This window comes from Bos indicus, chromosome 2 (assembly GCF_029378745.1).
Source record: "Bos indicus isolate NIAB-ARS_2022 breed Sahiwal x Tharparkar chromosome 2, NIAB-ARS_B.indTharparkar_mat_pri_1.0, whole genome shotgun sequence".
Classification (NCBI taxonomy): Eukaryota; Metazoa; Chordata; class Mammalia; order Artiodactyla; family Bovidae; genus Bos; species Bos indicus.
In genome coordinates this window covers 132,551,214-132,577,354 of record NC_091761.1, presented here as the reverse complement: position 1 = coordinate 132,577,354, position 26,141 = coordinate 132,551,214, and the positions used below count along the sequence as shown (strand labels likewise).

At 50.5% G+C, this 26,141-nt stretch overlaps 1 protein-coding gene across 1 annotated transcript; it reads right to left on the bottom strand.

Annotated features, from left to right (window-relative positions):
• Nucleotides 1-296: 296 nt before the first annotated feature.
• PLA2G2E (phospholipase A2 group IIE) lies at nucleotides 297-3,705 on the bottom strand. The gene is made up of 4 exons (XM_019985999.2): nucleotides 3,666-3,705; nucleotides 2,633-2,771; nucleotides 2,324-2,430; nucleotides 297-496 (listed from the first exon to the last, which is right to left on the bottom strand). The coding sequence occupies exons 1-4, from the start codon at nucleotides 3,703-3,705 to the stop codon at nucleotides 354-356; spliced, it is 429 nt and encodes a 142-aa protein (XP_019841558.1). The 3' UTR covers nucleotides 297-353.
• Nucleotides 3,706-26,141: the final 22,436 nt, after the last annotated feature.

Genomic DNA, 26,141 nt, shown 5'->3' with positions numbered 1-26,141 from the left:
AAACAAAGGCGTGAGTGAAACCGGAGACTGATGAACCCTGCGACACAATCTGAGGGCCAGTGTTAGAATCCTGGGCGAACAGTATTCACATATCAGAAGAGGGGACTGAGATCCCAGGGGACGGGTTGTGGAATCTTCCGGGTGTTTCAGGAGCCCCCTGCCCCCGGTGTGGCTCTTTTTGAGGGCGCTGTGGCCAGGGAGGCCAGGGACGGTCCAGGGCTGAGTCTGGGGCCTCTCAGGGAAGGATGGGCTTACGGGAAAGGAGTTTTCTGGCGGGAGAGCCTTTGGTGCTAACCCTCCCGAGGCCTGGGGCCCCGGCAGCTGGAGGCCTCAGCGGGAGGCAGAGTGCACCCTTAGCAGGGCGGGGTGGGCCCAGTGCACAGCTTGTTGGGGTAATGGGCGTATTTGCGGTTGTAGGTGCCCAGGTTGCGGCGAAAGCAGAGCGCGGCCTTCTTGTCACACTCGCAGGTCTGTCGCTGGCAGCTGGTTCTGCCGGCTGGATGGGATGTGGGCAGTCAGGGCCTGGGAACCTTGGGCCCGCCACTCCCAGCCATGTGCAGGGGAGCGTGCTGGGGTCCACGTTCTCTGCCCGGAAGCCCACGCTCACCAGGGGGATGCTCCGGGGGGATGCTCCAGGGTTGGGTGAGAGAACGGGCAGGGTGCTGAGGCCCTGCTGGGGCCAGGGATGCTGAAAGCCTGGAGATTTGTCCTTGCTGTCCCTTCCTCTCCCAAACCCACTCCACTCCCCTAAGCTTCTTCCCCACGGGGAGACCACCTGTCCCAGCCCAGGGAGGGCTGTGTTTCTGGGCGACCCTTCTCCCACGTAATGGATTGCTAGTGGTGTCGGCAGCCATGAACCAGAGAGGAAAACTACTGAACGGCAGCAGCTCGATCCCGGTGACCTGGGCGTGCCCCGGAGGGCCTGGAGCTGGGGCCTGCGCCTGCCTCCCTCAGCGGGGATGGAGCCCGTTTTTCCAGCATTTATCTCAGGGCTCCCGCTCCACGCGCGCCCACACCCAGCCTGGGGAGTGGGGCGGGCATCAGCTCTGTGGGCTCCAGGGGCCCCAAAGCCTCCTCTTGCCTCCATCGCCTCTGTGTGTCCTCAGGGGCTCTGGCTCCTTTTTGTCCCCACGAAGACATCCCCCAGCTCAGACATGTCCGGCTTCCTCAGGGTCCCTCGTGAAGGTCAGCCTCATTTCCCATCCGGGTTCTGCTCTCCCCTGCTCTTTCCCCAGAACTCAGATTTGGCAGGGGCTTAACAGCTATGTCAGCTCCCAGGAGCTGGGCTAAGCTGGCAAGTGTGAGGTTAGGTCTCCCTTTTACAGATGAAGAAATAGGAGGGGTTCTATTCCTTGCCCAGAGTCACACGGCGGGGAGGGGACTCCCTGAACCTGTGTCCCATTCACCTGACCCCTCCCTTCACTCACCCTCTCAGTGCTGTCCCCAACAGGTGGCTTCCCAGCCTTGCATGAACTCCCCGTGACGTGGAGCTCATTACCTGCTAAAGCCACTTTGCTGAGTGGATGGCGGTGGCAACAGGACACTTGGAGCCCAGCCTGCCTCCCGCAGCTCTGTTTCTTGTCCCGCCCCGCCCCCAGGACAGACCCCAGAGATCTGAGTCTTCTTTGACCCTCCCAGCCCCCTTGTGCTGTGTCCTTCCAGCTCCAGGCCTGCCCTCCGCCTTCCAGGCTACTCCTGGCTTTGCGGCAGGAAGAAGAACCTTTGGTTCTCCGATGTGAGTTCCCTTCATGGGGCTGGGCTGCATGGAGCCCTTTACACTGATTCGGGTCCAGCTGTTTCCCCAGGCTGGGGAGCAGAGGAGAAGGCTAACTGGTCCAAGTGGGCATGGGGCCTGGCGAGGAGGCGCCCCGGTGTGGTGGGTCAGCCTTTGGGGGTCTGTGGTCCCCCATCCGAGCTCCAGCCTCTGGGTCTGGGGCTCCGCCCTCGAGGCCCTGTCCTGGGGCTGTGCCCCTAGTGGCTGCCCAGGCCCTGGGGAGGGCTGTCTGGGCACAGCTCCTCTGGGCGGGCTCGGTGCTGTCCCTCTGCTCTCCCCCCAGAGGCTGGAGCTGGGGGGGGGTGCCTCTGAATGGGGGGGTGTTCCTGGGGTCCCAGGGCAGGAGCTGATGGGTCCTGGGCTCTCCAGACCGGGTGCCATGGGAGCATCTGGGCGCAGGGACACGCCTCTCCCTGATGCTGTGATGATGGAAGACCCGCCTCTCCTGCCCAGCTGACCAGGCTCAAGGGTCTCCATCAGGAGAGGGGTTCCTGGCTGAGTCCCCTCCCTCTCTAGGGGTCTGGGGGACCCCCGGGTCTGCTCACTCACCACAGAAGATGCTGTGCCTGGTGGCTGAGAAGAGGTACCTTTCCATTTTGGGTTCACAGCCCAGCTTCTCCAGGCGCCCATAGCAGCAGTCGTGGGCATGGCAGCACCTGTGAAGGTCGTGGACGGCCTGAAGGCGCCTGTGAGCCCAGCTGGGCTGGACTGGGGGCCACCTGGCGGGCTTAAGGCCCAAAGGGGCTCGCAAGTGTGGTGGTCATGCCTCAGCTTCCTCGGTACCCCCAGCTCCCCGCAGGATGCTCCCCCTGGCGCCTCCATCCTCCAGGCAGGACGGCGGCTGGGCCGCCTGCTCACCAGTCTGTCTTGTCCACCGGCCAGTGGGAGCCACCGACACCGCAGTAGCAGCCGTAGTCGTTGTACTGCAGCGCGGGCTTCCCCGTCATCCTCTCGATCATCACCCCAAACTGGACCAGGTTCCCGCCGGCCAGGGCCGCTGCGGGGACGGAGGGGGGAGGGCGTCAGCTCCCTCGGGGCCCCACCCTCTGTGGCCAACTGCAGTCCCCACATCTGAGTGCAGGCATCTCTCGGATCGTCTCGGGAACCTCCACCTCCCCAAGCACCTCACTCCCGACGATAAGAGTGCTAATCAGTAATACGACAGAGACGACAGAGGAGATGGCTGGACGGCATCGCAGACTCAGTGGACATGAGTTTGAGCAAACTCCGGGAGTTGGTGATGGACAGGGAGGCCTGGCGTGCTGTGGTCCATGGGGTCGCAAAGACTGAGCAACTGAGCAACAATGCCAGTCAGTAGTGCTGTTCCTGTGACGCCACTGCACCTTGGTCTCCTGGTCCTCACCTGCATCGTGTCCCCACCCGACCTCCCACCCCTGCTCTCCTTCCACCGTCTCCCAGAACTCCCCCGCCCCCGGCTCATCCTCTAGGCTCCCATCCCAGTTTCCTGATCCTCTCCCCTGGTGTCAGCCGCCACCGCCGACCCCCAGGAGCACTCTGTCCGCACTGGGTCCCATCAGATGTCGCTGGATAAACTTCCTGACTACCTGGACTTCCCTAGTTCCTCTGGGTCCTGCGGCTGCATCAGTGGGGGCCCGCCCACCCGGCAGGTTAAAGGCAGAAACGGACACTCAGGTCGGGGGTGGAGCGCGGGCGGCAGCAGCTGTCGGGGGCCCCTGCCGGCCCCACTCCCTTGTCCCCCAGGCCGTCCAGGCTGCAGCCGTGTCCCCTGGCCCCCTCTCCACTGGCCAGTTCTTGGGCCAGCACTGGCCTCAGGGTGACCGATGACACCCTCCCGGGGGCCTGGCTCAGGAGCCCCCCGGAGTATTCCCATCCGGGGCAGAGCAGGAGTGCAGGCATGAGGGTCACTTACCCAGAAGGCATAGGAAGGTCAGAAGAGGGGGTCGCTTCATCCTGGGGGGCGGGGAGGGGAGCAGGGGGCAGAGAAGCTGGGCTGTGGGAGACGGAGACGGAAGCCAGAAGGGGCACCTCTGATCTCCAGGCACCTCCCCGATTAGTTAAATACCCGGGTCCTGTCCACTCCCCATCATTAACCCCTGAGCACCCAGTGATGCAACGATGCTTCCAGCTCTGACACTCTGGCCAAGTCCCAGGGGAGGGGCCAGGCTGGGGCCCACAGCTCTGCTTCCAGAGCCAGGCGGTGGAGCCAGCCTCTGGGCCTTCTCCTTCCCGCCCTTCCCATCACTGCCCTCTGCCGCAGAATCCCTGCGCTCGCCCCTCCGTGGAGCTGGGAGCCTGGGCCGTGTCAGGGGCTTTTCCTTCGTGGGGTCTTTTTCTCACCCTCATTTTACGGACGCTGCTCCTGAGACTCAGAGAGGCTGAACTCAGATGTCCTGGGAGCAGCAGGGGTGAGCCTGGCCTGTGTCCACGCCACTGGCTACTTCAGCTTGGCTCTGACTCCCCGCCCTGCCCCTCAACCAGCCCCCGTTGGACCCCGACAGGGCCTGTAACTTGGCTAAATGACAAGGCTCTGGGCGCCAAGAACCTAGAGTCCAAGGCTGGGAGCTGAGCCAGCTGGGCTCGGGGGTTTATCTTTCTTGTTCTTTCTTAGGTGTGCTACTGGTTGCTTGACGGGTAGCGAAAATCCTCCCGGTTGTGAACTCTGTCTCCCCAAAACCCTTGAGCGGTGGTGTAGCGTGGCTCCTGTAGAAACAGGCTCAGTCTGAGTCAGCTGGAAAACCCACATTCCTGCAGGGACTGGAAGCTTCCATCCTTTTGATGTCCTCTTGGGGCCTGCACGGCGGAGACAGCAGCTTCCTACTTCGGCGTGGCTCTGAGACTGCTGTCCCCGGAGTCAGGTCAGCATGTGGAGGCTGGGCTTCAGAGTGTGGCTGGAGGTCAGCAGGACAGAGGAGGGGACCCAGCTCTGCTGTGATCAGAAATGTCGGGGTCCCACCAGCCTCAGCCTCACCATGGCCTCGTTTGCTGGCTGGAGTCCACTCAGGCAGAATCGGACACAAGATGCCGGGACCTGGCCTGTGACTTCCCCCTGCCTTCCATGTTCCTGGTCTGCTGGGATAACCAGATCGGCCACTTCCATCAGTGTCCGGGGTCTGGGAGCTGCTTGGTCTGTGCCCCTGGAGTCCCGTTTCCGCCATTTGTTACATTTCCTTGTGAGGAATTTCGGTTTTTCCTGTTCCTATTATGAGGATAGAAGCCATCTCCTTCATGGGAAAGAAGGAACACTCATAGCCAGCTCAGCAGTCCCCGCACCACTGTTTACGGCAGGACCATGCCAAGCTCTTCTCCAGCAGGATCTCCAGGAACCTTCAAACAGCCTCATTACTCGGTCATGGTGATCATTCCCATTTTACAGAGGAGCAAACTGAGACACACGCCTAAGTAGCTGGTGAGCCAGAACGGGGGCCCGGACAGTTCAAAGGGCTTACAGGAGGCAATACCAACAGTAGGCAGGCTGCCGGGCACCTGTGATATCTTTGAAAAAAGTGAAAGTGTTGGTTGCTCAGTGGTGTCCAACTCCTTCGTGACCCCATGGACTGTAGCCCACCAGGTTCCTCTGTTCATGAAATTCTCCAGGCAAGAATAATAAAATGCGTTGCCATTTCCTTCTCCAGGGGATCTTCCCCATCCAGGGATTGAACCCGGCTTTCCTGCATTGCAGGTGGATTCTTTACCATCTGAACCACCAGGGAAAGGGGCCCTCAAAATTTTCTCTCATCTTTGAAGTCAGAGTGAATATAATCCAGCTTGGGTTATATTTAGCTTCATACCACTGTAGTCACAGCATCTGCTTTCCAATTTCGTTTTTTTTTTTTTTTAATGAGGAGAGGGTCCATGAAAGGGAGAGTGGCCAAGGGTCCACAGTAAAAACCATCCTGTAGCCTCGAGCTGAGCCACCTGTGTCGGGCCTCCCCTTCAGGAGCTCACTGAGGGTCTGGCTTCAGCATCCTTTCCTGGGGAGAAGGCTGGGCCTCAGCCCGCAGATGGGGAGGACTCCCAACTCGAATTCCCTGGCCCAACTCGATATTCCCTATCCCATCCGGGATAGAGTCCCTGGGGAGGTGTCACCTTGCGGTGGGGTGGGGAGGGCTGGTGGCAGGGATCTCGGGCGGTGATTTGGGATTAAAGATTTTTTAACCCTGGACAGTAAAGCTGGGTAAGCACTGACATACATTCTGCTGCGGCCCTGCCTCCAGCCCCTCCCATTTCCTGCTCAGGACTTCTCCTGGAACCCTTTCCATGCTGGGCTGTGCTCACCCACTGGGAGAAGACTTGGGAGGAAAGGAGCCAGAGAGGTGAATCCCCTTGGCCAGGGTCACCCGGCTGTGCGGAGTCACCGTCTCCGGTGGGGGAGGGGGCGTCCCCCTCTCCTTTTGTCTTTTGAGTTTAACGAGGGCGCTCCTGGCAGCCCAGGCTCCTGGCCTGGGTCATTATATCCCAAACAGTGAGTCACAGGGGAGCTACCTCCTAAATAACTGAAAATTAGCTTTGATTCCTGGGGAGGTTTGCCCCACAGCTCTTCCTCCAGCAGCATAAAGGGTGTTTCCCAGGAAGGGCCGAGTTTCTGAGACAGTCCCTTTATTGAGCCATTTTGAGTCCTGGCCTGACCAGGATGGGGCCCCTGTGAGCTCTGCCAGAGTGCACCTGCGGCAGAAACCTGAGGACTGTGGGGCCAGAGTCAGGCAGGGAAATGCAGGCAGGCTTCCAGGAGGCGGTGTCCCCAGCTGAGGTTGGAAGTGGGGACGTTTGGGAGGAGACGTTTAGGCATTCAGGAACTGTGGTTGGTTTTATGGTTTTCTCACGAGCAGCACAATGTAGCTGAAAGCTCTGGATCTCTGCATGACTGAGACAGGGACTTGAGTGTTCACCTAAGCTCCACCACCTTCAGGCTGCGTGACCTTGGCCGGTTCCATCACCACCCGAGCTCAGTTTCATCATCTGTGCTGTTGCTGTTCAGTCGCCACGTCGAGTCCAGCTCTTTGCGACCCCGTGGACTGCAGCACGCCAGGCTCCTCTGTTTTTCACTGTCTTCCGGGGTCTGCTCAGATTCATGTCCATTGAGTCGGTGATACTATCTAGGCATCCCATCCTCTGCTGCATCATCACTAATGGGGGATAATTAGGCCTACTTTTCAGAGTTTGGGATCAGATGAAAAGGAAGTGAAATGTGGAAAGCTCTTTGCAGGGCGCCGTGCCCACGGGAGGAATCCATAAACACTGGGTCCCTCCTTAACCTGGTCACGGAGGAGGCAGCTGCTGGCCTAGAAGCTCAAAGCCCTCATCCCCGCTGGAGGCCAGCGTGCAGCTGGGCCCGGTCTCCCCGCTTTTCAGTGGGGCTATTGCCCTCACTTGCAGATTCTAACTTCCATGATGGAGGAACAGGGAACAGAGCCCCATCTCTCAGCAAGGGCTTCTGTCTCTCGGTGTAAAGCTGTCCCTGTCGTGAGAAGACACCATCCTCCTCCTACTTGGCATCATCATTGTCATCCTCATCACAAACAACCACCATTTATTAAGTTCCTACAGTGTTGCAAGCACTTTGCGGAGAGCTCGTCATCTGCTCAATCTCATCCCTTCCATGCTTACCCTGGAGCCTGAAGGATCCACAGCCTCTCCCAGCAAAGTGCAATCCCCTTCATCTGAAAGAATTCATTGCTCTTCAGTCAATAAACTAGACTGAGGATCTTCTAGGTGCTGGGGCTCCACGGGAGAGCAAAGCCAGACCCAGTCTCTGCCCACATGGAGCTGGCAGTCCAGCAGGGAGACTGACATTAGTCATTGTATACTGAATGGAAACTTTCAAATAGGAATAAGTAGCCCAACCAAATGTTCCTTGGGTTTATGAGACCATTTATTGGGGATGTCTGATCTGGGCAGGGCTTCCCTGTGGAAGAAATGATTTAGCAGGGATCTCAAGATGTTAATAAGAAAGCGGGGAGAGTTTAAATGGAAGGATAGTCTGTGCAAAGGCTCTGTGGTCTGAAGGATGTGGCACTTGGGAGGGGCTGAAAGGAGCCTGGGGAGTTGGGCTGGTGGTGCGTGGGTCTTGAAGGGCATGATTCACTGGGAAGCTGATCCCGGGACCTTGACCTCCCGTTCACCTCACAGCTTGAGTCTGATGGACAAGTGGCCTGGAGCTTGCATGATGCAGGAGAGGGCCTGAGGTCCCCCATGAGAATAAGGTCCCTCTCTGCAAGACCTCAGCCTGGACAATCCCGTGGATGGAGAAGCCTGGTAGGCTGCGATCCATGGGGTCGCAAAGAGGAGGACACTACTGAGCGACTTCACTTTCTTTCTTTCTGAAAGACCTGGTGATATTTTCATCCCAACGAGGAACCTCCCTCCGGTGGGAACAGGCTTTGTAGAGCTGTCATTGCAGAGTTGGGTCCTCCCATTTGTGATGGAGGGTAAGGAACAAGGATCCTTGGCCTGGGCCTGTTGTCTATAAGGTCGCCAGCATCTTTGCAAAGTGGCTCTGCTGAGCCTTGCTGAGCTCTGTCCAGGGAACGGTGGAATGCCGTAAGGGTTTGAAACAAGTGACTTGCTTGTGTGTTTGGACAAGGTGACTCTGGCTGCTGAGAGGTGAATGAATGGGAGAGACAGCAGCCAGGAAGAGAAGCAGGCAGGAGAGCGGGGTACCGTGGACTCCAGGGTGGGCCCACGCTTCAGGGGACACCTGGCTCAGCGCAGGTGGGTGGTGGAGCCAAGGAGGAAGGATGATGAACGCACCGGGCGCCACCCCTTGCCGGGCAGGTGCAGGGCCACCGAGGGAGCGGAAGCTGAGAGTCTCCGTCCCAGATGGCTTCAGTGCCCCCACTGGTCCAGGAAGGGAGAAGGGGGAACAGGGACGCCCACACAGGTACGGGCCGGGGTGCTGCACAAGCTCCTGTGTGATGCTGGCGGGGGTGTGTCTGTAAGTGCCCGTGCATGGTGGGGGTGGTGGGGACGTTCAGGCCCGCCCGCTGGGAGGGGCCCCTTTGCTCCAGGTACCATAGGGTCCTGGTTCAGATGATGCTGCGGGCTTCGTGGTCAGGCTGCCTGGTGTTACTGCTGGCTGACTTGGTGTCCTCCGGCAAACGACCTCACTTCCCACACTCTATTCCTCATCTGCACAGTAGGGACGTCAGTAGAGTCCATCTCATAGCATTGTTGGGAGAGTTAATGAAATAGTACCTGCAGGCGCTTCCCTGGTGGCCCAGTGGTTAAGAATCCGCCCAGCAATGCAAGGGTCACCAGTTCGGTCTGTGGTCCGGGAAGATCCGACTAAGGCTGGGGGCCGCATCTACTGAGCCCTCGTGCTGCAAATACGGAAGTCACGTGCCCAGAGCCTGTGCTGCAGAACAAGAGAAGCCGTCTAATCCAGAAGCCCTCACACCAAACGGAGAGCAGCCCCTGCTCGCTGACTCCCAAGTCCCTGTCCTGCTTGGTGATGGTCAGTCTTACTCCTAAAATTTTAACATTTTTCGGGGCTGATGAGTCCTCACACCGTGTGTCTAAATATTTAAAAGTTATCAATCAAGCCAACAGACTGGGAAATAAAGCATGTTCTATGTTTCCATCTAAATATACTTTCCCAACAATAAATTGAAGAAAATATGGAAAGCCACAGTTTTTATGAAGTTGAAAATTAGAAATATGTTCAAATCGATTGAGTTTGATTATTCTCATGTGCTCTGTTGATGGGCTGGTAATGTTTGAATGACTTATAAAGACAGACACACTTCACAAATTATTATACATTTATTCCATAAACTATATTTCTCTTGCTTTCATTTCAGCAAAATCAACTATGCTATATTCAAAATGTTCACTAATTTGTGTTCCTCTGACAGTAATGATCTAAAAGATTTTTTAAAGATGTAATTATATTCAAAGTGTATGAAATCTAACTACGTTTCCTAAAACAGTAAGTCTAAAGACAAAAAAAAAAAATATCAAATATGCAGGTGATATCACCCTTATGGCAGAAAGTGAAGGGGAACTAAAAAGCCTCTTGATGAAGGTGAAAGAGGAGAGTGAAAACCCTGGCTTCTAAGATCATGGCATCTGGTCCTGTCACTTCTTGGCAAATAGATGGGGAAACAATGGAAATAGATTTTATTTTCTTGGGCTCCAAAATCACTGCAGAAGGTGACTGCAGCCATGAAATTAAAAAAGACACTTGTTCCTTGGAAGAAAAGCTATGACAAACCTAGACAGCATATTAAAAAGCTGAGACATTGCTGCCAAAGAAAGGTCTGTATAGTCGAAGCTATGGTTTTTCCATTCGTCATGTATGGATGTGAGAGTTGGACCATAAAGAAGGCTGAGCACCAAAGAACTGATGCTTTTGAACTGTGGTGCTAGAAAAGACTCTTGAGAGTCCCTTGGACTGCAAGGAGATCCAACCAGTCCATCCTAAAGGAAATCAGTGCTTAATATTCATTGGAAGGACTGATGCTGAAGCTGAAGCTCCAATACTTTGGCCACCTGATGCGAAGAGCCAACTCATTGGAAAAGACCCTGATTCTGGGAAAGATGGAGGGCAAGAGGAGAAGTGAGCAGCAGAGAATGAGACAGTTAGATAGCATCACCAACTCAATGAATACGAATGTGAGTAAACTCTGGGAGATGGTGAAGGACAGAGGAGCCTGGTGTGCTGCAGTCCATGGCGTCACAAAGAATCAGACATGACTTAGCAACTGAACAACAAAACAACTTTTTAAAAAGGTTTTTCCCCTAAAGTACTCTGAATTCTCTATGAAAATTAAAATGCAAAATATCAATGACAGCACATGATACACAAAATTGTAAATGAAATTATTTGAATAAGTTGACTTTCTGAAAGTTTTTGGTGAAAGTTTAATCACACATGCCAAATATTTTAATAAGAATAAAACCATTCCCAATTCTAACGTTCGGTGTCATTCAGTTGCCAATATAAGAAGCTGCTCTCATGACACAGTGATATGCCCTGTTGTTGTTCAGTCGTGTCCAACTCTTTTCAACCCCACAGACCGCAGTAAGCCAGGCTTCCCTGTCCTTCACTATCTCTCGGAGTTTGCTCAAAGTCATGTCCATTGAGTCGGTGATGCTATCCAACAATCACCTCCACTTATATAAATGTACAGGTAATACGTATTGTTTGATCTCATCAAATAGACCTTGGAGGGTACCTTACTAGTTCATGAGCACCTCCAGACCTGTGGTTTGAACAGACACAGGCAAAGGGTATTTGGAACTCATGGGAGGTGGTACTTTGTTAGGCAAGAACTTCCCAGGTAGGCCAGTGGTTAAGACTCTGTGCTTCCGATGCAGGGGGTATGAGTTCGATCCCTTGTCCGGGAGGATCCCACATGCTGTGGGGCAACTAAGCCCGTGAACTGCAACTCCCGAAGCCCGCATGCCTAGAGCCCATGCTCTGCAATGAAGAGCAGCCCCTGGTCGCTGCAACTAGAGAAAGCCCATGGGCAGCCACGAAGACCCCGTGCAGCCAAAAATTAAAAAAAGGAAAAGGAAGAAGAACTAGCACTTCCATCCCCTCCAAGAGGAGAGCCTGATGAGGTCATTCAACCCCGGGCTCCTGCAGCTCGTGGCCTCCCTGGGAAGAAGCATCCATTGATGACATGGCTACAGCACCGCCCACAGGGCAGAGGATGCTCGCTGGGGCCGGAATGATGTTGGATGTGAGCAGGATGCTGAGGGCTGGGGATGTCCTGCCCCAGGGCTGGGTGCTTGTCAGGGTGCAGAGACACTCCTGGGCCTCCCAACACATTCAGCGTGTGTGCGTGTGTGTCCCTCTGCCAGTGTGCATGCGGGCATGGACACGTGTGTCTGTGTGCCTATGTGCCTCTGTGTGCGTCCCTCTGTGTCCATGAGTTTGTGTGCATCTGGTTATGTGTGTGTGTGACACGTGGAGCCCTCTAGAGTGTGGGGCCCTGGGCAGGGCCTCCTTGGTCTGCCTGTCCAGGTAGTCAGGGCTGATGGTGATGCCATGTCCATTCAGCACCTCCTATGTCACTCCAGTGGCTTTACATTTGACCTTCACCACAGCCCTGTGGCGTGGGTCTTGGTCTTTCTGTTTCACAGACGGTAGAACTTAGGCTCAGTATCCTGCCAAGGTAGTAATCAGCCAAGGCTCCCGTTCACAGGCTGGCTCAGACGACAGGCGGCTCTGACACTGTTGCTCCTGCTGCCTCCCCATGGTGAGCTTAGGGACAGGGCTGATGTCCCTTGCTCACTCAGGTGCCCCAAACTCAGGATCTCAGGAGTCGGTGGGAGCGAATGCTTTGAAGCTGACTTCAGCCGCCTCCTCTGACCCTTTGTGCTTTGGTCTTCCAGAGCCTGCTATTCTGCCCTCCCTGGAGATAGCCAGGTACCCAAAACCTAACACTTGGGGCTTCTTGGTTTGTGATCTGGAGTTCCTGAAACCCTGCAAACTTCCTCCTGGAATCCATCACTGGATGTCACCACTGCTCTGGCGCTCAGGGATGTTACTCCTTCGGACATTAAGCAGCTGAATGACAGGCTGGAGGGAAGAATCCCAGGCGGGGAGGTGAGAAATGAGGCTTCGGGTTCTGCCACAAACCCACCGCTCTTCCTGAGCTTCCGTGTATTCTAATTTTTTATCTGTTTTTGGTTTCTTTCTGGCCACACCTCAAGGCTTACAGGATCTTAATTCCCCGGCCAGTGGTTGGACCCAGGCCTACGGTGTGAAAGTGCTGAGGCCTAACCGTTGGACCTCCAGGGAATTCCTAATCTGTTCCATTTTCTTGCAGTTCTAAACCACACCTGTGCCGTGGCCCAGGACCTGGTGGGACTCTTAGCGAGGAAAATCCCAGATGTGAAAGATATCAGTCCCCAGGTATCTGTTGCTGGTGACCAGCCATCCCAAAACACCGTGGCTTAAAGCAACAGCGATTTCCTCTTTCTCATATTTCTGGGGATTGATTGTGTGGTTCCTCTACTGGTTTCTCCTGGACTTGCTCATGGGGCTATCACCAGTTGGAGGGTCCTCTGGGTGGGGAGGTCTAAGACGGCCTCACCCCCAGGTCTGGGAGTTGGTACCAGCCATCAGCTGGGACACCTCGACTCTCTTTCTGCATCGGGATGAGAGATGCAGCAACTCACCCTCCACTTGGCTTGACCGGCTTCCTTCCATGTTAGTCTTGGCATTCCCAGGGGGCAAAGGCAGAAGCTGATCTCCCTCTTAAGGCTCCCGTCCTGAAACCCACCCATGGCAGCCTTTTCTACCAGTCGATGCAAGTCCCAGAGCCAGTCTAGATGCAGGGAGTGGAGAAACAGATTCCACCTCTGAATGGGAGGACTGACAGAGTCCCATTACAAAGGAACCTATGTACTAGGAGGGGAGGAAGAAAGGGAAAGTGTGAAAGTGTTGGTTGCTCAGTTGTGACTGACTATGTCCCCATGAACTGTAGCCCGCCAGGCTTTTTGGTTCATGGAATTCTCCAGGCAAGAACTTCAGATTGGGTTGCCATTCCCTTCTCCAGGGGATCTTCCCAACCCAGGGATTGAACCCAGGTCTCCTGTACTGCAGGCAGGTTCTGTATCATCTGAGCTATTTGTAGCTATTTTGTAACAGTTGATTGAGCTTCCCGGATGGCTCAGCAAGTAAAGAATCTGCCTGCAGTGCAGGGGACACAGGAGATGCGTGACCCCAGAGACGGACACGACTGAAGCGACTTAGCAGCAGCAGCAGAGAGAAGGGCCTATTATTGTGTGGTTGGGGCAAAATACTAAATCCAAACTGATTCAATAAAATTGTGGAGCTGAAACTACTCTTAGAGAAAAACCCAGAAGAACCCCAACAGGATTTGGGTAATTCTGGAGATATCTGCCCTAAGCCCTAGAGTCTTAATGTAAAGATATAAATTTTGCTGTTCTAACTGGTTGGGAAGATGCACAAGTTCTATCCAGGAAGTCAGCATCCTAAGGACCACGCAGGTGCCTCCCTGTCAGCCAGAAGACACAACAATCCGATGCTCTTAGACAAAGAGAAATGACAACCTTAGGAAGAAAAACTGGAAAGGTAAGATGCAGGAACAAAGAGCACGTCTCAAAGACAAAGCAATGCGGCTCTGATGTGCTCAGCAAGTCTCAAGACCCAGATGAAGGAGCTGCCAGAAGTCAGACAGAAGCTGCCAGAGCAGCAGAACACTCCCCATGTTGCCTGGAGATACTCAAAAGAGGTGTAAATGAATGGTTCCCAAGTCCCTACAAAGAGAGAGAAGGAAGCCAACACATGCAGTTTAGCAAACATTTAGGTTCTAACCCCGTTGACTGCCATGATGAAAAGATTCATGCTGATCCCAGGGGACAGATAAGCAAATGTGTGAGCGGCTGTAACAGAGTGTGGAATGGAGCACAGGGAGTCACAGAGGAAGGAACAATTCATTCTGCCAGCCTGGCCTTTAAGGAGAGCTGCAGAGAGGGGCTGGCAGCTGAGCTGGGGCCTTAGAGAGTGAGCAGGGCTCTGCTGGGGGCGCCCGGAGGAGCTGTGGCTACAGAGGCTCAGAGGCTCGGAAGTCCTGTGGGCATCCTTGCTTTTCTCTGTTCAGAATCTCCTCTCCTCTTCTTTTCCCTTCTCTCATTCAACACGCTCCTGGTGGAACTGCCGATCACAACGAGGCTCCACCCACAAAGACAAGCACATGACGCAGGCCAGCCAATCAGACCCTCTCCTGAGACGCTGTATCTTCCGCAGAGCAGTGCCCTGGCTTAAAGCTGATGGAGCAGAGCAGTGCATTCCTTAGTGTCCTAAAGAGGCCATTCATGAGGTCTTGCTGCTAGGCCTTCTGTGTGTTTATGTGACTGGGTGTGTGTGTGTGTGTGTGTGTATAATACTTTGGCCACCTGATGGGAAGAACCGACTCATAGGAAAAGGCCCTGATGCTGGGAAAGATTGAAGGCGGGAGGAGAAGGGGGCGACAGAGGATGAGATGGTTGGACGGCATCACCAACCTGATGGACGTGAGTGTGAGTGAGCTCCGGGAGCTGGTGATGGACAGGGAGGCCTGGCGTGCTGCAGGCCATGGGGTCACAGAGAGTCCGACACGACCCTGAGTCAGCGGAACTGATCAGGGTGTAGTGTGGAGGGTTTGTGTTAACATCTTTCCATTTGGTAATAAACACTTTTTACTTTGAAAAACCATCTCCCCTCCATTCCAAGTGACCCTGTACAACTGTTTGCCATGGTGTCCTGTGTTTTCTACCACTAGAGTAGACTTATGACCCAAGATGTCCAAACACAGAGATATTTCCAGGAATAGGCACCCAAACTGGACCAATCAGAATCTTTCCTTAGGTTTGATTTATGGGTCTCCCCTTTCTCTGGGGCCTTGAGCTGGCAGTGACCATGTTTCTTGACTCCATGGGAGAAGCTGTGTGTAGAATTAAGCCCGTATGCTTAATGGTGGCTGGTGGAGGAAGTGGGGAGAGAGAGAGAGAGAGCTATGCTGAGATTCTTGTATCCAACATGCTTTGATTTCCAGTCTGAACCTTCAAATTATGTGAGTCAACCAATTCTCTTTAAGACTTATGCTACTTTGACTTCAGTTTCTGTCATTTGAAACTGAGAAGCATCTAGACTAACCCAGCAAGTTCCCATGGGTAGCAGAAATCTGGTCCTACTTGTACTCAGGAGACACCAGGGTGAGTATCTGGGTGGTACATGGAGGTGAGATTGAACACCAGGTGCAGAGGTTGGAAACCTCAAGAAAGATGTGTGGGCTCAGCCATGGCTTGGAGAGAGAAAAGCCTCAGCTTTTCATATGGGCCAAGTGACCACTAGGAAGTACAGCTGTGGTGTACCAAGGTTCTTTCCCAAATGCCCTGGCCTGAATAAATCCTGAGGACTATGGGACAAATCCAAGGGAGGTGGAAGAGATGCCTCCAAAACATGACTTAAATTGCCCACCAACCTGGGTCAGGTGAGCCGCACTGATTTGATTTGGAAAGTTAAAGCAATGTGACATTTCATGGACTTAAGTGCCATGGGAAAGATCATGTTAATGACCTGCCCTCTTCCTCCTTATCTTCATCATTATCATCATCCATCTTTACCTCCCCATCATCACACCTCCCGAGTGTATGCTGCTCGACGTTAAATGACACCACGCGTGAAACACCGACAAGCTCAGGCCCATCACTTTCTCATTTTTCCTCACCAAGGGTTAAAACATCTTCAAGTCTTTTCCTACCCAGGATCACCTTGTTACACTTTGATGTTAGACACAAAACATCTTCAGATTGAGATCTGAAATAATTTGTCCGTCAAGGCCTTAACTGCTGAGATAACAGAACAAAGGTGATCTAAGAACAGATGAAAGCAGATAAGATAAGTGTATTCAAATAGTAACAAAAGGCCAGAACTAGACACGAAAAGACTGTCAGTGAAGTAGACCACATGACATAAGATCTGCCAGACACAGTTTCAGAGTTCCGTATGTGGGAGAGGGTCTGGTCAGGGTAGAGTACCCCATAGAAGCAGGCTCCATGTCACATCCAGAAGGAGTTGAATAATTACTTAACTCATAAAAAACAGACTAAGGGGGCGCAACAGTCGCGATCACTCATTACATAAGTGTTTATTGAGCTTCTCTTATGTGCAAGGTTACAGTCAGATGAAGAACAAATCAGATCTGTAGTCTATCGTGCAGGTCTGCCATCCCACAGAGGAGACAGCTAGGTGCAGAAATATCTTTGACCCAGTGCAAAGTAATACGTGGCATCAGTTCAGTTCAGTTCAGTCGCTCAGTCGTGTCCGACTCGTTGCGGCCCCATGAATCGCAGCACGCCACGCCTCCCTGTCCATCACCAACTCCCGGAGTTCACTCAGACTCACGCCCATTGAATACATGACATAGGAACCATAAATTTAGAGATAAAATTCTACAGTATTTGTGTTAAAATGTTTCAAAATGTTAAAAAAAAATGAGTCAGGTGAAATAAGATGTTCATCTGGATCCGGGTTAATAAGAGATAGAATTTGAAGTTCACTACAAAAACCACCTACATGGGAAGGGAAGATACTGTCTAATGACCTTCCTCCAAAACCCATGTCTGATCTTCATTAGAAACATAAGAAACAAAGGACAGAACTAGGGAGCAAAGTGCGGGTGGCATTCGAGGCGAGCTCCTGTTCCCTCTCAGGTGGAGCTTCAGGTGACACTCTTAGCGACATGGGCAGGTACCTGAGAAGGGACTTAGCAACAGTGTGAACCACATAACTTACCTTGACCTTGAACTTGGAGCCGGCCTTAGCACAGCCACTTGGGATAGCAGAGGTCTTTAGCCGGTGCTGGAGAGCCATGGAATCTAAGCTGTATTCACAACTGGAACAAGGATTCATGGTGATTCACGGTGGGCGAATGAGGCTTCCTGTAGGCAGGTCCTGTAGACCCTAGGGGTAGGACTAGCTGCATTTCCTGGGTTTCTTCAGCCAGCTCTGCAGACCAGCACTTAAGCTTCAGCTAAATTTGAGTGTGTTTTTATAGGTAGTCCTTCTCAAATTTAACATGCATATGAATCCTCTGGGGATTTTCTTAAAAGGCAGATTCTGATTCACTGAGTTGGGCTGGACTTCAAGTACGCAGGTAGGTTCCACTCCAGAATCAGGATCTGCATTTTAAAAAATTAGTTTTGAAATCGAAGTATAGTTGACTTACAATACTATGTGAGTTTCAGGTGTACACATAGTGATTCAATATTTTTATAGATTATATTCTATTTAAAGTTAAAAAAAAATGCTAGCTGTATTCCCTGTGCTGTACAATATGTGCTCGTAGCTTATTTACTTTATGCATAGGAGTTTGTAGCTCTGAATCTACTCCTATCTTTCCCCCTTTCCTCGGCTGACTAGTAACCATGAGTTTGTTCTGTATCTGTGAGTCTGTTTCTTTTTTGCTATAGTCACTGGTTTGTTTTATTTTTTAGATTCCACATGTAAGTGAAATCACACGGTATCTGTTTTTGTCTGACGTGTTTCACTAAGCCTAACAGCCTCCGAGTCCATGCGTGTTGTTGGGAACGGCACGATCGTCATTCTTTGTGTGGTTGAGCAGCACACTAGTGTGTGTGTGTCTGTCTCCACCGTGTGTGTGCATATCTCGCATCTTCTTTGTCATTCCTCTGTTGATAGACACTTAGATTATTTCTGTATCTTGGCTATTATAAACAATGTTGCTACGGACTTTGGGTGTAGGTATCTTTTTGAATTATTTTTGTGTTCTGCAGATTTGTACCCAGTTTTGGGATTGCTGGATCATATGGCAGTTCTATTTTTAGTTTTTTGAGGAGCCTCCATCCTAGTTTCCATAGTGGCCCTAAACGTGAGACCAGAAAGCAGAGTCTGCACTTTAGCCAGAGCCCCTGGGAGACTCTGACACAGCACATTGTGATCAGTGCTGCTGCTGTAAGCACGAAGGCTTTGCTTTTAGCGTGAAAGGCGGAGGTGGTCAGTATAGGTGGATCATCAAAATGTCCTTTCCCATTACGTTATTTTGAATGGTCTCAAAGCCAAGGCACTGTTCTCAGCGTCCCCCGGGGACACCTGGAGGTGTATTTGGGGTCTGGAGGGGTATTTGGGTGGCAACTGGCAGATGCTAGTGGAATCCAGCGGGTGCAGGTCAGGGACACTGCTAAGCATCCTATACCACCCAGGACAGCCCCACAACAGAGAAGTATCCAGTCCCAAATGTCAGTAGTGTTGAGGTTGAAACCCTGCTGTGGAGGGATCAGCCTTGAATTTGGAGGGCTTGTCTAGTGTGGTCAATCCTGCATAAAGTCTCAAGTTAGCTCTGGATGTATCAATGCAAGAAGTCAGGCCACAGTCAGATTCTAGATCCACCCATGAAAAGGTGGTAGATTTTATAACAGGGAAAAAATAAAAAAGCAACGGACACTTTTACTCTAAAGACAACATGCCATCTGCCTCTAGTAAGGTATAGAAACGATGCAATTGAATTATTGTCAACTTGAAGGTTAAGGCAATTAAGGTGGGCTGCGTTTGTGACACTCTGTCTCTAGGGGTCCAGTTGCTTGGGAAATTAAAAAAGGAGCCAGAATAATTTGAGAAGTATGCCTCAGGGTTTCTGTTGGTTTGTTTTTTCAGTCTGACCAGGAGCAGTAGAAGAAGGAAAACAGAATCAAGGAAGTCAGGCAGGTGAATTTAGGGGAGAGAGTTCCTTAGAATAGGGATTCTCAAACTGTGGTCTCTCTTGTGGACACAGTCGGGGGAAGGATGGGATGAATGGACAGACTAGCCTGGAAACATATACACTGTCACGTGTGAAATAGATAGCCAGTGGGAATTTGCCTTGTGACTCAGGGAGCACAAACTGGTGCTCTGTGACCCCCTAGAGGCATGGGGTGGAAGGGAGGGAATGTGTGGATATCCACGGCTGATTCATGTCGATGTGTGGCAGAAACAAACACACACTGTAAAGCAATTATCCTTCAATTAAAATAAATAACTTGAAAAAATGTGGTCTCTTGGCCATCCCTGGTGGTCTAGCGGTTAGGAACCCGCCTGCCAGTGCCTGGTCTGGGAAGATCGCACGTTTCTCAGAGCAAAGTCCACAGCTCCTGAGCCCGCATTCTGGAGCCCATGCTCTGCCCAACAAGAAGCCAGGGCAGTGAGAACCGCACTTACTGCAATGAAGAGTAGCCCCCACTTGCCGCAACTATAGTGAAAGTCCAAGTGCAGCAGTGAAGACCCAGCGCAGCCACTGAATAAACAAATAGATAAATCTGAAAAGAGAAAAATAAAAACAAGATACCAGCAGCATCAGCAGCATCCGGGACCTTGTTAGAAAGGCAAATCCCCAGACCCCACCACAGGCCTTCTAAGCCAGAAACCCTAGGGGTCGGGCTCTGGAACTTGTTTTTACAAGCTCTGCAGGTAATTCTGATGCTCACTGCGGTTGCAGAACCACTGCTTTGGGAGAAAGTCTGAGATATTGGGAGATGGCCTAGAAACATAAAAGGGAAAAATGAGATCTGGAATCCTCTAGCTGAGACTGAGCCAGAGAAAAATAATAGCCATAATCCCCTTAGATTTTAGCTTGCAAGGTAACAGAGTCTTCTGTTTAATCTAATGTGCTTTGATGCTGGTTCTTCTTATCTGAGTGGTCAGTGGAAAGTTTTACACAACAAGGTCAAGGGTCCTACCTGCCAGACAATTGTAAGATGATACTGATTTTAAGATGTATCTTGTTATTTTCATTCAGTCCATGGTGTCACAAAGAGTCGGACACGTCTGAGCGACTGAACTGACTGAAAAAATATCTAGAAGATTTTTTTAAAGTAATTATATAGTATGTGAGAAGGAGACAAACGCTATGAAAATAGAAAAAGTGTACTGCAGGTTAAGAGGAATGGGATGGGGAGAGGCATTGTAATTGTAATTGGGTTTGGAGGTGGGGCTCACTGAGAAAGTGACATTTGAGACAAATTGAAGGACAAGAGAGCATCAACCACGTGGACATCTGGGAGAGGAGCCTAGCAGGCAGAGGGAACAGCCAGGGCCAAAGCCCCAGAGCTGAGGGGTGCCTGGCATGTTGGAGGACCAGTCAGGAGAGCAGGGTGTTCGGAGCAGACCAAGCAAGAGAGCGTTACACGTGGGACCGTGTGGGACCCTGTCACCTGCAGTGAGGCTTTGTCTTTTATTCCGAGGCAAAGAGAGATGATGTGACTCGCACATGACATGATCGCTCCAACCAGAGTGCTGAGAAGAGGTTGTAGGAGGCAAAGCCAGAAGCAGTTATCCAGGTGAGGGAGTCACACAGGCGAGGGATGGCGGTGGTTCGGATGAGGCAGGAGCCATGGAAGCAGTGAGCAGTGGTCAGTTTCTGTACATAATTTGAAAGGAGAAACAATTGGATGAAGGATAGGAGGAGCCAAGGATGACTCCAGGGTTTTTCGCCTGAGTCCCTGGAAGTGGAAATTGCTGTCGACTGAGATAATGCCGGGGGCCGGCGAGAGGCACTCCACTCCTGACAAAGGTCATGAGGAGGGGGGCTCGGCAAATGCAAAGGCGGGATCGAGCCTCAGGAGTCCCCCTGGATATTCTCGAGCATCTACCCCCCCAAAAACCAGAGTCTGCCTACTTTATTGCTTTGTGCTCTCACCTCTGACTTTACTGGGGGCTGTCCCCCACCACCATCTCGCTCTATCTGACAAAGAGTTAACTTACAGCTCCAATTAATAAGTTCCTGGGCAATTAGGAGTGTTTAAATCCAAACTCCTCAGATAGCTCTCTAACTCACCTGACAAGTTTACCCGGACTCCTATAGCTATGCATACGATTGTTTACAGTCTCCCAGCCTCGAGAGGCACGGGAAGCTTAAGATATTCAAATAGCTTAGAGCCTCTCAGACAGTTAGAAACTGTCAGAATAAAACTAGTAAAAGATTTCATTGATGAGCCAATGCTTGCTGCCAAGTTTCCACATCCCCTGAATTGTATCCTTGAATGTGTATTAATTAATACAGTTGGTATGTAGAAAAAATAAGTAGTGGCCTTGGTGTTAGCAACTTTAGACCCTTAAGGTAATAAATTCCTTCCTTTGTTGTAAACCCATTACACCTCTGCCCTATAAGGAATGCAGTTTTATCTAACACCTTCGGAAGATGGTGCCAAACCTTAAAATAATTACTCTTAGAGAAAATAAGTCTTACGGTTGACAAACCTTTGTCAGAGTCATAAAATGTTAATAGGCCTTCTGGCCAGAAGATGATGTAAATCACCTAAACCTTTTGTATACAATAAATTTGCAGGAAAGATAAGTTTTTGAAAAGGATCAAAGACTGCTGATTTTGCGTCCCCTATTATCCTCTATGTGTAACTTAGGGTATAAAAACCCCTGTTGAAAATAAAGCTATGGGCCTTGCTCACCAAAGCTTGGTCTCCCCATGTCATTCTTTTCCTCAATTTCCAGCTGAGTCTCCATCTGGAGCGCGGAGGTCCTCTGTGACCATTTATTTGCCTGGGCTTCTAAGACCCACTCGAGAAGGTGTCTAAGGTGGGGCACCTTCCGCTATTCGAGAGGGCGCCTGCGGCCTCCATGGTCAGAGCTAACCTGGTGTCACAGGTTATATTGATTTTCCGCATAAACCAAGCTACTCAGCCTCTTTTCTCCACTGAATTTTCCTACTGAGCTATCCTCATTCTATTACTCTTTATATCTCTAATTAATATTTAAATAAATCGCCGACGCCGTCTCTCCTTCAAATACCCTGGATCAGCCGGGGCTGGACCTCGGCAAGATCAGTCCTGTGTGTTCATGGGCAGGACTGATGTTGAAGCTGAAACTCCAATACTTTGGCCTCCTGATGCGAAGAGATGACTCATTTGAAAAGACCTTGATGCTGGGAAACATTCAAGGCGGGAGGAGAAGGGGACGACAGAGGATGAGATGGTTGGATGGCATCGCCGACTCAATGGACATGGGTTTGGGTGAACTCTGGGAGTTGGTGATGGACAGGGAGGCCTGGCATGCTGCAGCCAATGGGGTAGCAAAGAGTCGGACACGACAGAGCAACTGAACTGAACTGAACTGAGATGGGAAGATGGAGTGAAGCAGTTCTCTGGGGGCAGGTCAGGAGTTCACTCTTGGCTGTGTTGACTTTGAAATGCCTACTAGACACCCACGTGTGGGTAGGCAGCTGAAAAAGGCATCTCCGTTTATAGAAATGCAGGCATGAACTTGAAAGTCGTTAGTCAACAGACGATACTGAAAAGCCAAGAGAGCTGATGGTGTCATCGATGGAGTGGGTATGGAGACAGATAGAGGTCCAAAGACAGCCTGGGGCAGCTGTGGAGGAGGCTGGGAGGAAGATGAGAAGGAGTGGCTGGGAGGGAGACCAGCAGCAAGTGGCAGAAGCCAGATAAAGAAGACGGGCCAGGGAGGCTAAGGGTTAGTGTGTGAAACGCTGTGATAGGCCCCCTGAAACGAGCCCTGGGAATTCACCATCAGACCAGCAACGTGGTCATCGCTGGTGACCTTAGGAAGAGCTGCTTGGTGATGTTCTGGGAGTGAGGCTGGCTGATCGGAATGTATATCAAAGTCCCAGTGGAAAAGAGGTGGCCCCGTCAAACTGTAACTCAAGGAGACTTTAATAAAGGGACTTTTGGCAAACATGTGGGCAGGTGTAGGGAAATTTGTTATGGTGGGGTAATTGTTACCATGGCCGCATCTGAAAAGTCAAAGTCAAAGTTAGTGGGCCAACAGAGAGGGTGAGAGTCGGAGCCGGGGGTGTGGGCTTCAGTGGGGGGGCACACCCAGCCCACAGAGAGGGCCCCAGGGGAGTAAACACCTTGACCTCACTCTCTGTCCTCCTCCAATTCTCTTGCTGGTCCTCCCTGGGGCCAAATCCAACAGGAAGCAAGGGGATCTACTGATGCAGCCATAGAGGTCAGCCTCCCAGGAGGCAGGCAGGACAGGGAACAGAACTGGAAGGGCAAACAGAAAATTTCCAGGACCGAGCAGTTTTGAGGAAGTAAGATTTGCTGTGTTTATGTTTTCCCAGCATGTTTAATTCCCTTGTGCCTGATATTTTCAATAGCTGTTAAGAGAAAGAATACCCTATGATTTAAATTAAAGGGAAGAGCTTTTCAAGGACGACGACCAAGTCTGTGGGGCTGCCCCAGGAATCAGACATGCCGTGTCCCCTTTTCCACTTCCTGTTGCAAACAATAAAGGCTATTGGTATCATAAAAAATAAATAAGTGAAAGGAAAGAGACTTTTTAAAGTTAAAAGTGATGAAGTCATGAGAAATGTTATAAGTTTCTGTAGAGTGAATCTTTCAACACAAGGTTTTTTGAGAACAGAAAGCAAATGAGGCAACAAGAGAAGGACACAGTAGTCCTAAACAGAAACAGAGTATTGTCTTTCTTGAAACTCTTTCCTCCAGTTTGAACTATGATGTCCTGGTTTTTCCTCATCTCACTCGCCACTCCTCCATATCCATTGCAGGCCTCCCCCTTGACTTGATAAGAGTTCCCCCAGGTTTGGTCTTAGGCTCTGTACATGGAACCTGGACACAATGGTTGGCACTCAAGCAACCATATTTAACCATGAGACACTACAGTTAGAATACCGGAGCAGCAAGACATAGGAAGCTCAGTGCTCCATGTCTGTGGACTCACTTTTACACTGAGGACTGCCTGCTTCTGAACTTCTTTTCTGTGAGAGAAAAATAAACTTCCGTCTTGTTTAAGACACCATTATTTCACAGCTGAACCTAATTCTGATACATCACCCCAAAACCAAAGCTGAAAACCCATTTCACATTCTGCTTCCCATTCCATGTTTAGCCTCATTGTCTAGCATAGAATATGAGAGGTTCTGAAGTGAGCTCAAATGACATCAGAAAGATATTCCAATAACAAATTCCAACCATAAGATGCTCCTCATTTGAATATAAATCCTCTCCCATGATCAAATTACCAAGAAGAAAGTAAAATCTGAAAACTACCCAATTCTAAATTGATTTTAAAATGCACATTTCCCCCTTCATTTAAATGCATCTGGATTTAAGGCAATTCAGATACACCTTAAGCACAAGGTGGAATCAAGATTGCCAGGAGAAATATCAGTAACCTCAGATATGCAGATGACACCACCCTTTTGGGAGAAAGAAAAGAACTAAACAGCCTCTTGATGAAGGTGAAAGAGAAGAGTGAAAAAGTTGGCTTAAAACTAAACATTCAAAAGTGAAGATCATGGCATTCAGTTCCATCACTTCATGCAAATAGATGGGGAAACAATGGAAACAGTGACAGACTTTGTTTACTTGGGCTTCAAAATCACATGACTACTGGAAAAACCATAGCTTTGACTATATGACTTTTGTTGGTAAAGTAATGTCTCTGCTTTTTAACATGCTGTCTAGGTTGGTCATAGCTTTTCTTCCAAGGAGAAGCGTCTTTTAATTTCATGGCTGCAGTCACCATCTGCAGTGATTTTGGAGCCCAAGAAAATAAAGTCTGTCACTGTTTCCATTGTTTCCCCATCTATTTGCCATGGAGTGATGGGAGCAGATGCCATGATCTTAGTTTTTCGAACGTTGAGTTTTCAGCCAGCTTTTTCACTCTCCTCTTTCACTTTCATCAAGAGGCTCTTTAGTTCCTCTTTGCTTTCTGCCATAAGTGTGGTGTCATCTGCATATTAGTGCCTAAAATTTTCAAACTGCATAGTTTTTATTTATCATCAGGATCTTTTCCATCTTCTATTCCTTCTATATAATTTACTTTTAATTATATTTATTCATTCACTGTCTCCTCCCTCCTACCCATCCCCTCATCCCAGAGCAGGAAGCTTGGCCAGACATCTCTTTTATCTGGTGTGAGCTGAGCATGTGAACAGTGCTGGAACATAGCAAATGCTTAAGAAATGTTCACTGAATGACTGTACCAAGAATCTAGTAGATCTAATTCTATGCCCAATAAAAGAGGTTATTCTTCCTGGTCCAGTATGTGTGGAATGCAAACAAAAACTGATCATATGTTAGGTGCCAGAGAAAGCATCGATTAGGAACTTCCCTGGTGGTGCGGTGGACAAGAATCCACCTGCCAGTGCAGGGGACACGGGCTTGATGTCCGGTCCAGGAAGATTCCACAGGCCGTGGAGCAACTAAGCCTGTATGCCACGACTACTGAGCCACCTGTGCTGTAAGTACTGAAGCCCATGGGCCCAGAGCCCGTCCTCCACAACAAGAGACGTCGCTACGGTGAGAAGCCCAGGCACCGCAGCAAAGAGTAGCCCCTGCTCGCCAACTCGAGAAAGCCCTTGCAAAGCCATGAAGACCCAACACAGCCATAAATAAATGAACCCAGCACAGCCATAAATAAATGAACAAACAAAATTTTAAAAAATCAATTTTTTAAAAAAGTAAAAATAGTCTGGATTTGGTCTACAACACAATAGGAAGCAGTAATAACTAACAAAAGAAGAAAGAAAAGCGTCCAGTCACTGGAAAAGGGAATTCTTCTAAATGACTCTCATATATATGAAGATATTCTTAATATTGCAGAATGCTGGAAATAATAATGAAAGCAGCATTTCACAGCTACAGGCTGCAGATTAAACTGTACACAGAAAATGGATAGCCTTAGATGCTTTCATAAGTGAGGAAGAATGAGATGAATACATTAAGCATTCTGTGCAAGAAGTTAGAAAAAGACAAAACAGAAAGACGGGTAGGACGGATACAACAGAGACAGCAGACTGTAACGAGTAAAAAAGAAAAACAGTGGAACTGACAAGTCAAAGAGCTGATTTAAGAGGGGAAAATATCTAATGATAAAATCTGTGTGTTTAATAAAGACAAAGGGTGTGTGGGCTTAGTCGCTCAGTCATGTCTGACT

Bases quoted from the DNA above. Each gene is read 5' to 3' on its own strand.
- PLA2G2E (XM_019985999.2), bottom strand. From the start codon at position 3,705: ATGAAGCGACCCCCTCTTCTGACCTTCCTATGCCTTCTGG. The intron at 2,772-3,665 runs GTAAGTGACCCT...CCGTCCCCGCAG, and splicing joins GACCTTCCTATGCCTTCTGG to CGGCCCTGGCCGGCGGGAAC. The intron at 2,431-2,632 runs GTGAGCAGGCGG...CGACCTTCACAG, and splicing joins CCGGTGGACAAGACAGACTG to GTGCTGCCATGCCCACGACT.